The sequence below is a fragment of the Lepidochelys kempii genome, chromosome 1 (assembly GCF_965140265.1).
Source record: "Lepidochelys kempii isolate rLepKem1 chromosome 1, rLepKem1.hap2, whole genome shotgun sequence".
Taxonomy (NCBI): domain Eukaryota; kingdom Metazoa; phylum Chordata; order Testudines; family Cheloniidae; genus Lepidochelys; species Lepidochelys kempii.
In genome coordinates, this window is record NC_133256.1 from 151,117,497 (window position 1) to 151,131,637 (window position 14,141).

The 14,141-nt window shown below is 48.7% G+C and overlaps 1 protein-coding gene across 1 annotated transcript in view; it reads left to right on the top strand.

The window, feature by feature from the left end:
* Positions 1-1,017: 1,017 nt before the first annotated feature.
* TSPAN7 (tetraspanin 7) overlaps positions 1,018-14,141 on the top strand; it is a 193,253-nt gene continuing 180,129 nt past the window's right edge. The window contains exon 1 of the mRNA XM_073358333.1: positions 1,018-1,302. Coding sequence (XP_073214434.1) covers positions 1,222-1,302 — 81 coding nt within the window. The 5' untranslated portion in view covers positions 1,018-1,221. The remainder of the gene's footprint in view (positions 1,303-14,141) is intronic.

Below are 14,141 nucleotides of genomic sequence, written 5' to 3' on the forward strand. Positions count from 1 at the left end.
GGAGGATGCTCGTGTGAGGCTGGGACCAAGGGACCAAGGGGTTTGAAGGGCGGGAGGGGAATCAGGACTGAGGTAGGGGGTTGGGGCATGGGAGCAGTTGTAGGCTCCAGGTGGTACTTACCTCAAGCAGCTCCTGGTAGCAGCTGCATGTCCCTCCTCTGGCTCCTACATGGAGGTGCGGCCAGGTGGCTCTGCACGCTGCCCAGTCTGCAGGCGCTGCTCCTGCAGCTCCCATTGTCTGTGGTTCCCGGCCAATGGGAGCTGCAGAGCTGGCACTTGGTTCGGGGACAGCGTGTGGAGCCCCCAAGCTGCCCCTATGTGTAGGAGCTGGAGGGGGGACATACTGCTGCTTCCAGGAGCCGCACCAAGCCACGGCCGGCAGGGAGCCTGCCGTAGCTCTGCTGTGCAGCCGACTGGACTTTTAAGGGCCCGGTCAGTGGTGCTGACCGGAGCCGCTAGGGTCCCTTTTCGACGGGCCATTCTGGTCCAAAACGGGATACCTGTCAACTGTAGGTGGGGCCTTGGGGGTGGGGCCGGGGGGCTGAGTGGGGGGTTGAGCCCCCCCAGGGAAAGTTGGAAGGCGGCACCTGTGATTTCCTGAATCACTTTTTTCCCTTTCTTAAATATAGCTACTAGACTATAATATACAAACACAATGTACATATTTGCAATCCCTGCCGCCCGACGGTACGAACCCTGAGTATATGGATTCCTTAGAAATCCTTGCTCTTGGGCTTGCAAGTTCATGTGCCAGTTCCGTGAAGAGCCTTGGCTGGAGCTCACCCCGGTGCCCGGCACTTGTCCGGGTGGGATTTCATGCGGCGGAATTCCGGCGCCCCTGCCCAGGTAGCGTCCCGCGGCCGGGGAGACCAGGCGCAGGGTTAACGGGCTGGGGCGGGGACCGCGCAGCGGCGCGTTCCCCGAGCCTGGCGGCAGGGGCCGGGCCCAGCAGCAGGGGGCGCGTGTGCGGCTCGCTCCCTCCCTCCCGCGCCGGGCTGGGCTGGGCTGGGCTGGGCTGGGCAGGCAGCGCGCCGCGCTCCCGGCGGCGGCTGTGACTCCACAATGCTGGGCTCGGGCAGGAGGCGGGGCGGGCGGCGGCGCCGTGACTGAGCGGCGAGCGGGGCAGGCGGCGCGGATAAGCCGCAGGCTGGAGCGAGCCGAGCGCTGAGCCCCCCCCTTCCCCGCCCCCTCCCCTTCCCCAGCAGCCGGGCCCTCAGTAGTATGGCATCGAGGAGAATGGAGACCAAACCCGTGATAACGTGTCTGAAAACCCTGCTCATCATCTACTCCTTCGTCTTCTGGGTGAGTGCGGGCTGGGGGCGCGGCGTGAGCCCCCCGCACCGGGGCCGTGCGGGGCCAGGGGGGTTATATTGGGTGCGTTGCGCGGGGAGCCGCAGCCGCAGCTGCCGCTCGGGTTCGCTGCGCAAACGCCCGGGTGGGCTCTCCTCCTGCAAGGTGCCCGGCGCCTCCCTCGGCTCCGCGTCCTAGGGAGTCATTGACTTGCCCGTTGGGGGCATATTCGGATTGGTCCCAGATTTTTTGTTTTTGTTTGGGCTGAACCCCCCCCCCCCCGCCGCCCCACAGGAACAAACGCAGCGAGCGAGCGAGTTACTGGGGCGGCGTGTGTCTGTCGTTCTGTGCCTTGCTGGTTCCCTCTCTCGGTATCCTTGTGTCTCAGGGCAGCAGGCTGCGCTGGTGGGGTAGTTACATGCAATAAGCTGCATCTCGGATCTGAAGTTTGCTCCCACTGTGATTTCCCTGCTGTTAGAAATGTAGCCCTATGCCTTTCTGTAGCCTCTCCTAGGCTGCTGGCCACACGTTCATGACAGCTTCACTCCCCCGCCCCCCTCCGTCGCCTGCCAAACATACACAGGGAGGTGGGGACCCAGCTGCTGCCCCTGTGCAAAGGGAGCTGGGTATCCCTGCTTATTACCAAAGGGGCTTCTGAATGGCAGCCTGGGGCCAAAAACATGATATTGACTAGCGGGGCCCTCGTTGCAGACTAACCTGGTGTTTATACATGAGATGCTTGGTGCGTGCTGCACCGGTACAGGGGGAATGGGATGCTTTAACCATAGCGGTACAGCCCTGTTGGTTCTCCATCTCCCTTCTGAAGTATGCACAGCCCATTTGTGAAGAGGAATGTAATATGAAATATCATGGGAAGGAGCAGGTAGGAATTTTATAAGGTTGGGCTTTGTTTGCTATTTTAAAGTCAGTAGCACGTTATGGGTTTCTGTAAAAAAGCTGTCAGCCCCTTTTTGGCTGGTACCCAGTGTATTTTGGAGGCTGCTCACCAATCTTCCCTCTACTGCCCACCCCTCAAATCAGATTTTTGGTAAGTGCCGTGTGCATTTAGCATGATCAACTTTATTGTTGCACTCATTCACAGGAGTTGTTATCTCTGTGTTACAGAAAGCTTATGCCATGTAGAGAATAAATCATATTTGTACATTTCAGTTTTTTAGCAGTGCATGTCTGGTGAAGCGACTGCACTTTCCCATGGTTTGTACCTTATCTGAAGCCAATCTCCTGCTGTTGAAGCAGGGCAGCTATGCACAGGTATAAGACATTTCAACAACCATGTTTTCTTTTTTGTCACCCTTGCAAATCTCTTATGCTGATACTGCATAACTTGCAATGCTGATATTGGTGGTGAGGAACTGCAAACCTGTTGGGTGTTGCTGGCCACCATGCCTCCATTGTGGAGTGTGTATAAGGTGGGGGAAAGAAAAGCATTTCTCTGTGATTTTACTCTGTGGGTTTTCTCTGACCGTTCCCTTCAAGTTTGTGTTTCTGGTTTAGCTTGCAGCTACTCAGAAAAGCAAATGTCTTGTGTGAAAATAAACTGGTAATTTAAAAATATTTATTGAAATTAAAAACATAGTGGGTACTTGGTCAGGCTAGATTCCTAACAAAAGCCAGTGGCATGTTTTCTGACTTTATCTGTGTCATGGTGTCTGTCATGTGTTTATAACCAAATTCAGAATCGTGCAACTAATTCTTTTTGACCCAGATACATTAATGAGGTATAATGATTGAGTAATGGGGGCCCTGGATTTTTAAACATACCCATGGGGTTGATATTTTCATAGCAACCTGATCTTTTACTCAGCAGATCGCTGACATGAGCAGCATATCCTGGCAGTGATCTGCAGATTAAAGACTCTCTTTAATGGTACATGGTGATGATACAGTATAATGGCCCCACTGAGTACTAGTAGAGATTTTAATCTGAACTTCATTGACGCAATATGCTGAAACATGCTTGTCACTTCATATTAATACAAGCTTAGTGTATATTACCATTTTAATAACTCTGTAATATGCAGTCTCTTTGAAATACAGTAACTAGATGTTACATCATTCCACTTGCTATATTCTAAATAGAAATTGCCCATTCACAGTAATAACCATGAGCACATAACTAATACTCTGCATTTTCAAAGTGCACATCATTTTTCTTATGTTAATTTATATGCTTCATTCAAAAGACTCCTCCCCACTGAATTTAATCTGCTAACCCATTGTTATGGTAGCGTCCATGTTAAAACCCACCACCTTTGTTAACATTGTTTGGCAATTTTGGTGGCACCCACAACCGAAGGGCCTGGTGATTTAAATGGGCAGTAACACTGAATTATTCTCTCATGCCTACAAGTAGTTCCTTCTGCTCAGGGCTCAGGCAAATAGATGAAGTTTGTACTGTTGTCATAAATGAAAAAGTTGTTCTTCCCAGCAATTATCACACAGTAGGATCTAAGAGAATACCTTTCCCCCTATACAATTAGGGAATAACTGCAAAATCCCTGGTGAATACCTTTTCAAATGTTGCCTTTATAATGGTAACCACTAGGTCTCTGTTATCCGTGTGCTCTGGATAAACAAAAGACTTAAATCTGCAGGCCAGTCGAGCCAGCACATTTCATGAGCACTAATCCCGTTTAAAAAAATCTGCAGGCCTGTGATAGAGACTAGGCAACTGGGTTGGCTTGTAAAGAAAAATAGTGATCCAGGCGAGTCAGATTTGAACAACAACAAAAAAGATTGTGTTAGTCCCCAGAATAAAAAGAAACAAAACTAAACCCAGATCTAACTATATTGGTGCAAACCTCCAGAGTAGACTCATTACAAGGGTGTAACACCAGCCATGCAGCTATGTGATTTATCCCCAGTAAATATTTTTTTGGCGTATGTCCTGCTGGTAAGATCCTTTTTGCCCCATTTGTGTCTACACCAGGGGAGGAGGGGAGGTTATACCAATTTTCTCTTATCTAAACAAGTCCTTCGATTCCCATTTGCTAACCAGTAGCATCTCTGCCCCCAACAGGGTTTGGCTAATATGAGTCTTCCAGGCATTAGAAACTGGACAGTCTCCAACATTTAAACAAGAGTATGCATTTGTCTGTTTCCCTTCTTCCTTGTTTCTTGGGGAGGATAGAAAGAATAACGAAAGAGAGAATACTGCAACAATAAACAAAAATCTACTACTCTTCCAACTTCATTGGCATCACATTCACTTACACACACACACGCGTCACACAAGAGTAGAAAACCTGGGTTGAGCAGAACTGAATCTCAAAGGGGAAAACAAACCCCAGACAGTCTACTAAAGAGACAGAGCACCCATCACAGAACCTGATTATTCATTGCTCTGCTCTTCACTTGGCCTAGGAACTCAGGGAGGGTAAAAACTAAGCTTGGTTTGGCTGCTGGTATAAATTAGAGCAGAATTGGCCTATTGTCAAAATATCAAGAAGATAGTGTGTTATGGCCACATCCCCTCCCTCTCAACAGCATGTTGGATGCTGCAGTATAGAGCCATTGGGACAACTTTGTGCATCCAGGGAACCATCTTATGTTGGGGTATTTCCTGGGGTGCCATTTTCATACCTTTATGCCAGTGGAGTAGCATAGAGGCCCAAGTAGATCAGAGAACTGGCCCCAGTTTCAATCCATAGAATCATAGAATCATAGAATATCAGGGTTGGAAGGGACCCCAGAAGGTCATCTAGTCCAACCCCCTGCTCAAAGCAGGACCAATTCCCAGTTAAATCATCCCAGCCAGGGCTTTGTCAAGCCTGACCTTAAAAACCTCTAAGGAAGGAGATTCTACCACCTCCCTAGGTAACGCATTCCAGTGTTTCACCACCCTCTTAGTGAAAAAGTTTTTCCTAATATCCAATCTAAACCTCCCCCACTGCAACTTGAGACCATTACTCCTCGTTCTGTCATCTGCTACCATTGAGAACAGTCTAGAGCCATCCTCTTTGGAACCCCCTTTCAGGTAGTTTCAATCCATGGGTCTGAAGACATAATAAATACGAAAACCAGCTACTTTTCTAAAGTGCATATCTGAGATTTTTATTTCACTGTCACAAGCAAATAGGCCAATGTTATGAATGAATGGTTTGCAAACTTTTATTTTAATAAAAGCCTCCCTCAGATGACTGTGAGGCAGGGTGCTGAACTCATGAGGAGGAAAGTCCTGTATCACCCAACTGCAGTCAGTCCGTCTGGCTTTTGATGAGCTGCCTGGTCTATTGTAGCTATGAACATGGGGGTTGTAGTGTAAAACCTTGAGGAAGGGAGCAATGGAGAGAAGGGGAAATGTGTGGGGACCCCTTCAGATGACTGGCAGGGATGTTATTACCCATTGGGGGGCAGAAACCAGTTGGCTAAAACCAATACACTTTTTTGATACTCATATGAAGTACAACGTTCAAAAAGGTCTCTTAATAGAATTTCCTTTTTTAAAGACATCAAATATCCAAAATGTTCCCTCTGTGAGTGACTATTTTCTAAATTTAATTCTAGAGCAAGCTTTATTGATGGGATAGGTGCCTGAAAATCAGGGTTTCTAGTAGAAACACTGAGTGAGACTGCTGCCTTAACAATAGCAGAGCTGCAGGGTGTTAATGAAGAGTTACTTTACTCTGATTTCATACTGTATCTAGCCCACTCATTTCCAAATCAGTTTTACTTAATAATGTTGACTTTTTGATAGCTTCCTCCCCCAACCCCCTTTTCTGTAAATATGTGAGCATGGCAGAAAACTTCAAAAGCAGAGATTAAAAATCTTATGTGCTTATATGTATTCTTATTCATAGTAATTTGAATGCCTAGGGTTACTGGTTTTAGTCTGTAAGGGAAGTTGTAATAAAAATTCAACAACCACATCTTTCCTAATCAGGATTCTACAGTGCAAGCACCAGTTTCAGAAAAAGTAGCAAAAAGCCATACTGTTCTATTATCTACCTTTATTTTTCTCCTTTCAAGTTTCTGTACAAGTAGATTGCAAAGAAATTCAATATTTTCTGGTTTAAAAGGTTTTGCATTAGAATTCAAAATGGATTTTCTGTAGAGGAGAGAATTCTCTAGGTATCCATTTATTAACTTGTGTCTTAAATTGTTGTATGTTTAAATGTATGCTCCTAATATGATAGCATTCCAAAACCTTTGCAGTGCATTTGGGCATCACCCAAATAAAACAATTACCGGTCCAGTCTTTCTTTGTCTTTGTCTTTTGGGAGGGAGTCTTAAGAAAATGGGGATTGGTTGTGTTCAGGTTACTTTGCTGTGAAAGACAAGGTTTTGTCTATTGCTCAAAGTTTATTACATTTTAAAGGTGCAAAATCTGTGACCCTTGAGTTAACACTTGAAACAAGTAAACTCATTTGATACCATTCTGAAAAGAACACTACAGAAAAGTGGAAACTCTTGGCATCCCAAGCTTGAAGGCAAGCCCTGTTTTGAAAAAAAAAAAAAAAATACGGAAGCAGAAAATAAATCCTTGCAAACCTGGTGCTCATAAAAGTATGTTTAAAATATGGACCATTGAATGGAAGAGCAACCAACTTCAATGGATGAGATATTTCAAATAGATTAACATTTACCTTTCATAGAACTAAACCAGGTTTTAATACACTTTCTAAGGGTACGTCTACAATACGAAATTATTTCGAAATTATTCTATTCGAATTTTCGGAAGCTATTTTATACATTTGGTTTTCTGTGTCCCCACTAAAGTGTGTGAATTCGGCGGATTGCGTCCACCGTACCAAGGCTAGCATCGAATGTCGGAGCGGTGCACTGTGGGTAGCTATTCCACAGTTCCTGCAGTCCCCACCACCCATTGGAATTCTGGGTTAAGCTCCCAGTGCATCATGGGGCAAAAGCATTCTTGCGGGTGTTTCTGGGTGTGTGTCATCAGAAAGCTAAGGCAGACAATCGTTTTGTGCCTTTTTGGTGTGCAGACGCCATACTGCTTTCAGCAGACGGTGCACCGCTGCTCTCCTACTATGAATCCACCTCTCCAACTCAACTCTGCTCGGCATCATGAACCGAGCAGCACAGCTTCCGCCGCCAAGTCTGCTCTCCCGCTATTGCCAAGCTTCCGAGCTTCTCCATGTTGTCTGTCCTGGGCTCCCACCTCTGTGAAAGCCACAGAAGACAACCATTTTCAGCCTTTGTTTGGCTACTGTGAACCAAACAGCACAGCTTCCGCTGCCACTCTGCTCTCCTACGTTTCGCGCCCTTTTTCCAGGATTACCCGTGCAGGCGCCACAGCCATGGAGCCCGATCAGATCTCCACTGCAGTTTTGACAATTGTAAATACCTTGCGCATTATCCAGCAGTATGTGCAGTACCTGCAAAACCGGGCGAGGAAGTGATGACAGCGCGATTACTATACTGAGGAGGACATGGACACAGACGGTACGGCATGTGGCGATTGGGAGATTATGGTGCTGTTGGGCCAGGTTCGTGCTGTGGAACGCTGATTCAGGGCCCAGGAAACAAGCACAGACTTGTGGGACAGCATAGTGTTACAGGTATGGGATGATTCCCAGTGGCTGAGAAACTTTCATATGTGTAGGGCCACTTTCATGGAACTTTGTGACTTATAGTCCCCTGCCCTGAAGCGCAAAGACACCAAAATGAGAGTTACCCTCACAGTTGAGAAGCAAGTGGCCATAGCCCTGTGGAGGCTTGCAGCGCCCGACAGCTACTGGTCAGTTGGGAATCAGTTTGGAGTGGGGAAATCTACTGTGGGGGCTGCTGTGCTGCAAGTAGCCAACACAATCATTGACCAGCTGCTATCAAGGGTAGTGACTTTGGGAAATGTGCAGACCATTGTGGATGGCTTCAATGCGCTGGGGTTCCCTAACTGCGGCGGGGCGATAGATGAAATGCATATCCCTATCTTGGCTCCGGAACACCGGGGCGGCCAGTACATAAACCGCAAAGGGTACTTTTCTGTGGTGCTGCAAAGACTGGTGGATCACAATGATGTCGGTGAAACGTCCCTTGTGGGATGGCCAGGAAAGGTGCATGACGCTCGCATCTTCAGGAACTCTGGTCTGTTTGAACAGCTGGAGGAAGGAACTTACTTCCCAGACCAGAAAGTTACTGTTGGGGATGTTGAAATGCCTATAGTTATCCTCGGGGACACAGCCTACCCCTTAATGCCATGGCTCATGAAGCCGTACACAGGCACCCTGGACAGTAGTAAGGAGCAGTTCAGCTATAGGCTGAGCAAAGTGCAGAATGGTGGTAGAATGTGTGTTTGGACGTTTTGAAAGCACGCTGGCGCAGTTTACTGACTCGGTTAGATCTCAGTGCAACCAATATTCCAATTGTAATTTCTGCTTGTTGTGTGCTCCACAATATCTGTGAGAGTAAGGGGGAGACATTTATGGCAGGGTGGGTGGTTGAGGCAACTCATCTGGCTGCCAGTTTCACACAGTGAGACAACAGGGCAATTAGAAGATTGCAGCAGGGCGCTCTGCACATCAGAGAAGCTTTGAAAGCTAGTTTCATGACTGGCCAGGGTACGAGAGAAATCAGAAGCTAGACGGGGGATGGGGGTATTGGGTTAGGGGGGTGGAGGAGGAGGGAAGAACAAGTCCAGAAACCAAATCAAAATTTAGGATATGCCAGCTTTCTGCTGCTTGTGCAGTCCTCTGGGTTTGACTGTGTGGGTCCCCGTAGACTCCCCACCCTGTGTTTTTGGGCATCTGGGTGAGGAGGCTATGGAACTTGGGGAGGAGGGAGGGTGGTTATTCAGGGGCTGCAGCGGCAGTCTGTGGTCTTGCTGCCTTTCCCGCATTAGATCCACCATAAAGTAGAGCATGTCAGTTTGCTTCCCCATGAGCTTGACCATGGCATCCTGCCTGCTCTCATCGCACACGTTCCTCCTCTCTCCGTATTCATGTAAAGCTTTACGTGACTCCACAATTGTTTGCCTCCACGCATTCAATTGGGCCCTATCAGTGCGGGAGGACTGCATGAGTTCGGCAAACATGTCGTCCCGAGTTTGTTTTTTCTGCCTTCTAATCTGGACCAGCCTCTGGGACGGAGTAGACAGGGGCTGCGTTGAAACATTTGCACCTGCTGCAGGAGGAGAAAAAGGGAGGGTAGTATTTTAAAAGATACATTTCAGAGAACAAAGGGGACACTGTTTCTCAGTGAAACATGCAGTTCACAGTACACAGCACATGTTCTTTCTGTACAAGGTCTCATTTTGCCTCTTATACTGAAGGCCTGCTGCTTTGGTGTGAGTAAGCCATCACATGCGGCCAGGCAACAGAATTCAGCTTGCAGGCAGCGGCCAGGCAACAGAATTCAGCTTGCAGGCAGCCTGCGGGCTATCTGGGGGGATCGCTTCACACAACACCCTTCCCCGCTCCCCACCCACTGCGGGGCTCCGATGAGGCTCTGAGAAGGGATGAGCCCTTTAAACTAAACGCGAACAGCCCAGCGTGGCTGGGTTTCCCCCCACCGCATGGCTCCGATCAAGCTCTCACTCACCAGAAGTGCCTTCTCCAGGGTCATGGTCCACAAACATGCTTTGGGAGTAGGGGGAGGCTATTGGCTCCAGCGTTAAGAATAGTTCCTGGCTAGGGGGGAAAAACAGATTCCTCACTTGCCACCTGTGCACTGTCCTTCTCCTCCTCTTTGTCCTCCAAAAACTCTTCCTCCTCACTCCATGCTACTCCCCCATTGCAGGTGTCCACGGACAGTGGGGGAGTAATATTGTCATCACTCCCCATAATTGCATGCAGCTCACGGTAGAAGTGGCATGTACGGGGCTATGACCTAGAACGCCTGTTCACCTCCCTGGCTTTTTGGTACTCTTGCCTGAGCGCCTTGATTTTTGTATGACACTGTTCTGTGTCCCTGGAGTAGCCTCTTTCCGTCATGGCCCTGGAGACTTTAGTGTACGCATTTGTGTTCCTTTTTTTGGAACATAGTTCTGCCATAACAGATTTGTCTCCCCAACATGCAATGAGATCCAGTACCTTCCATTTGGACTATGCTGGAGCTCGTCTGCGAATCCGGGACTGCATGGTCTCTTGAGATGGTGGACTCTGCATGGTCGCCTGTGATGGTGGACTGTGCTGATGGTGACCAAACAGGAAATTCAAAAGTTCCTGGGGCTTTTACTGCCTACCTGGCTAGTGCATCAGAGTTCAGAGTGTTGTCCAGAGCTGTCACAAGGGAGCATTCTGGCATAGCTCCTGGAGGCCAATAACATCGAATTGTGTCCACAGTACCTATAACCCAGAAGTGCGATCTCGATTTGAGCGCTACTCCACTTGCCAAGGTGGAGTATAGAAATCAGAGTAAAGAGTCCTTTAAATTGAAAAAACTGGTTTGGTTTTGTGGACGGAACCAGTTTTATTTCGAGGTAACTCGGCTAATTCTGAAATAACCGCATACTGTAGAGCAGGCCTAAAATTGAGACAAAGATACTTCACTTGGAGTGGACCGATTTTTTAAATTTTGGTTACTTGAAAAATCAACCTTCTCCCCACCCCCAGCATTAATGGATCCCAATACAACAGCATGTCTAAGGCCTGATGATTGAGCAGATAGCTGCTCTTGTGTTTAGGGCAGAAGTCCTCAAACTGGTCACATGGTGCTGGCTGGCTTCTCCTTACTCCCAGTTGCTAAATTGCATTAAAAAACAGCTAAAAATACATTACTTTCCTCATGTTAGTTTTCGATGTAGGAAAATGCTCTAGTCGCCACAGGAATGTTACATGATCTTGAATGGGAGGGGTAGGTGCTTACCAAGCAGTCCTCTGTATTCTAATGTGGGCCATGCTATGAAAAGGTTTGAGCCTCTTTGGTGTAAGGGGAAGGAGGAGACAGACTTCTATAAGATGAAGCAGGAGCACATCCCCTAAGCTTCTTAGCAAAATAGGTCAGTGGATGGAGAAAGGGAGCGGCTTTCTAGCTCCATCTAGTATGGAAATTAGCAGAAGCAGTGAGCAGGGGTGGAGTCAAAGTCCCCTCCTTGTTCTGAATTCAGCTGCTGAGAAGGATTCCTCCGTCTACGGCAGGGGTGTGCAAACTTTTTGGCTCAAGGGCCACATCCGGGTTGCGAAACTTTATGGCGGGCCGGGTAGGGAAGGCTGTTCCTCCCCAAACAGCCTGGCCTCTGCCCCCTCCCACTTCTCACCCCCTAACTGCTCCCCTCAGAACCCCCAATGCTCCAACCCCCCCCTGCTCCTTGTCCCCTAACCGTCCCCTATCCACACCCCCACCCCTGACCGTCCCCCGGGACTCCACCCCCTATCCAAGCCCCCTGCTTCCCATCCCCTGACTGCTCCCTCCCCAGACCCTCCGCATCATCCAACCTCCCCCTGTCCCCTGACTTCCCCCTGGGACCTCCTGCCTCTTACCACGGCACTCAGAGTGGCAAGAACTCTCAGCCACGCCACCGCCCTGCCCGGCAGGAGCAGTGGGCCAGAGTGCCGGTGGCGCAGCGCAATGAGGCTGCGGGGGAGGAGGAACGGTGGGGGAGGGGCTGGGGACTAGCCTCCCCGTCCGGGAGCTCAGGGGCTGGGCAGGACGGTCCCGCACGTCGGATGTGGCCCACGAGCCATAGTTTGCCCACCTCTGGTCTAGGGCAATCGTTCTCAAGCTTGTGTACTGGTGACCCCTTTCTTGCCAGCAAGTTAAAGAAGTATGGGCTGGATGAATGGACTATAAGGTGGATAGAAAGCTGGCTAGATCGTTGGGCTCAACGTGTAGTGATCAATGGCTCCATGTCTAGTTGGCAGCCGGTATCAAGCAGAGTGCCCCAAGGGTCGGTTCTGGGGCCGGTTTTGTTCAATATCTTCTTTAATGATCTGGAGGATAGCGTGGACTGCACCCTCAGCAAGTCTGCAGATGACACTAAGCTGGGAGGAGTGGTAGATATGCTGGAGGGTAGGGATAGGATACAGAGGGCCCTAGACAAATTAAAGGATTGGGCCAAAAGAAATCTGATGAGGTTCAACAAGGACAAGTGCAGAATCCCATGCACTGCTACAGACTAGGGACTGAATGGTATAGACTAGGGACCGAATGGCTTGGCAGCAGTTCTACAGAAAAGGACCTAGGGATTACAGTGGATGAGAAGCTGGATATGAGTCAACAGTGCCCTTGTTGCCAAGAAGGCTAACGGCATTTTGAGCTATATAAGTAGGGGCATTGCCAGCAGATCGAGGGATGTGATCATTCCCCTCTATTCGACATTGGTGAGGCCTCATCTGGAGTACTGTGTCCAGTTTTGGGCCCCACACTAAAAGAAGGATGTGGAAAAATTGGAGAGCGTCCAGTGGAGGGCAACAAAAATGATTAGGGGTCTGGAACACATGACTTATGAGGAGAGGTTGAGGGAACTGGGATTGTTTAGTATGCAGAAGAGAAGAATGAGGGGGAATTTGATAGCTGCTTTCAACTACCTGAAAGGGGGTTCTAAAGAGGATGGATTTATATACTACTGTTCTCTGTGGTAGCAGATGACAGAACAAGGAGTAATGGTCTCAAGTTGCAGTGGGGGAGGTTTAGGTTGGATATTAGGAAAAACTTTTTCACTAGGAGGGTGGTGAAGCACTGGAGTGAAACCTTCCTTTGAGGTTTTTAATGTCAGGCTTGACAAAGCCCTGGCTGGGATGATTTAGTTGGGGATTGGTCCTGTTTTGAGGAGGGGGTTGGACTAGATGACCTCCTGAGGTCCCTTCCAACCCTGTTATTCTATGATTCTATGAAATAGCAAGCCTTTGAGTGTCACCCTCGTTATAAATTAAGAACACCTTTATATTTAACACCTTTATAAATGTTGGATGCAAAGTGGAGTTTGTGGTGGAGGCCGACAGCTCGTGACCCCCCATGACCTCTTGAAGGGTCCTGACCCCTAGTTTGAGAACCCATGATAGGGAGAGCTAAAATTGCAGGGACAGCTTTTAAGGCTGTGCGAAGCAGGTTAGATAAAAATCATTTAAAAATGGATTTTATTTAAAATTAAATACAGGTTTACTTTTTAAAAATGAACCTATTTTAAATTATGACAACAGTATATGTTTGCTGCTTATTGCCAAGTTTTAAAGAAAGTCAGATCATTGAACCTGGTAGTAGCCACTGGCTAAGCACCTGGAATCAGAATTTGCTGAAGTGCTAAACCAGATTTTGACAGCAATAGACTCTTCTGCAGTTACAAAGAGAGTATTTTTTCATTTTATTTTATTTAACAAGGTCACTTCAGTGACTAGTTCATTCAAAGTTAAAAAGCTGATTGGAGTTAAAAAGCAGGAAAGCTTGTTTTCGTCTTCCAATCTATGAATAAAAACTAGGTGTGAGAGGTGAGACCTACTAGTTCTAAAATATCGAAGGACATGGTACTAAAACAGGGGTGGGCAAACTACGGCCCACCAGCCATTTTAATCCAGCCCTCGAACTCCCGCTGGGGAGCAGGGTATAGGGCTTGCCCCACTCCGGCGCTCCAGCTGGGGAGCTCCCGGAAGCAGCGGCATGGCTCTGCTCTGGCTCTTATGTGAAGGGGCAGCCAGGAGGTCTGCTCTGCATGCTGCCCCGGCCCCAAGCACCACCTCCGAAGCTCCCATTGGCTGGAGAACTGTGGCAGCACATGGAGCCGCGTAGGAGCCGGAGGAGGGGCATGCCGCTGCTTCTGGGAGCCGCTTGAGGTAAGCGCCGCCTGGAGCTTGCACCACTGAGCCTCCCCCTGCACACCAACCCCCTCCCCTCCTCCTGCCCTCTGAACTCCTTGATCCCAGTTTGGAGCACCCTCCTGCACCCCAAACCCCTCATCCCCAGCCCTACCCCAGACCCTGCACCCAGCTGGAGCCCTC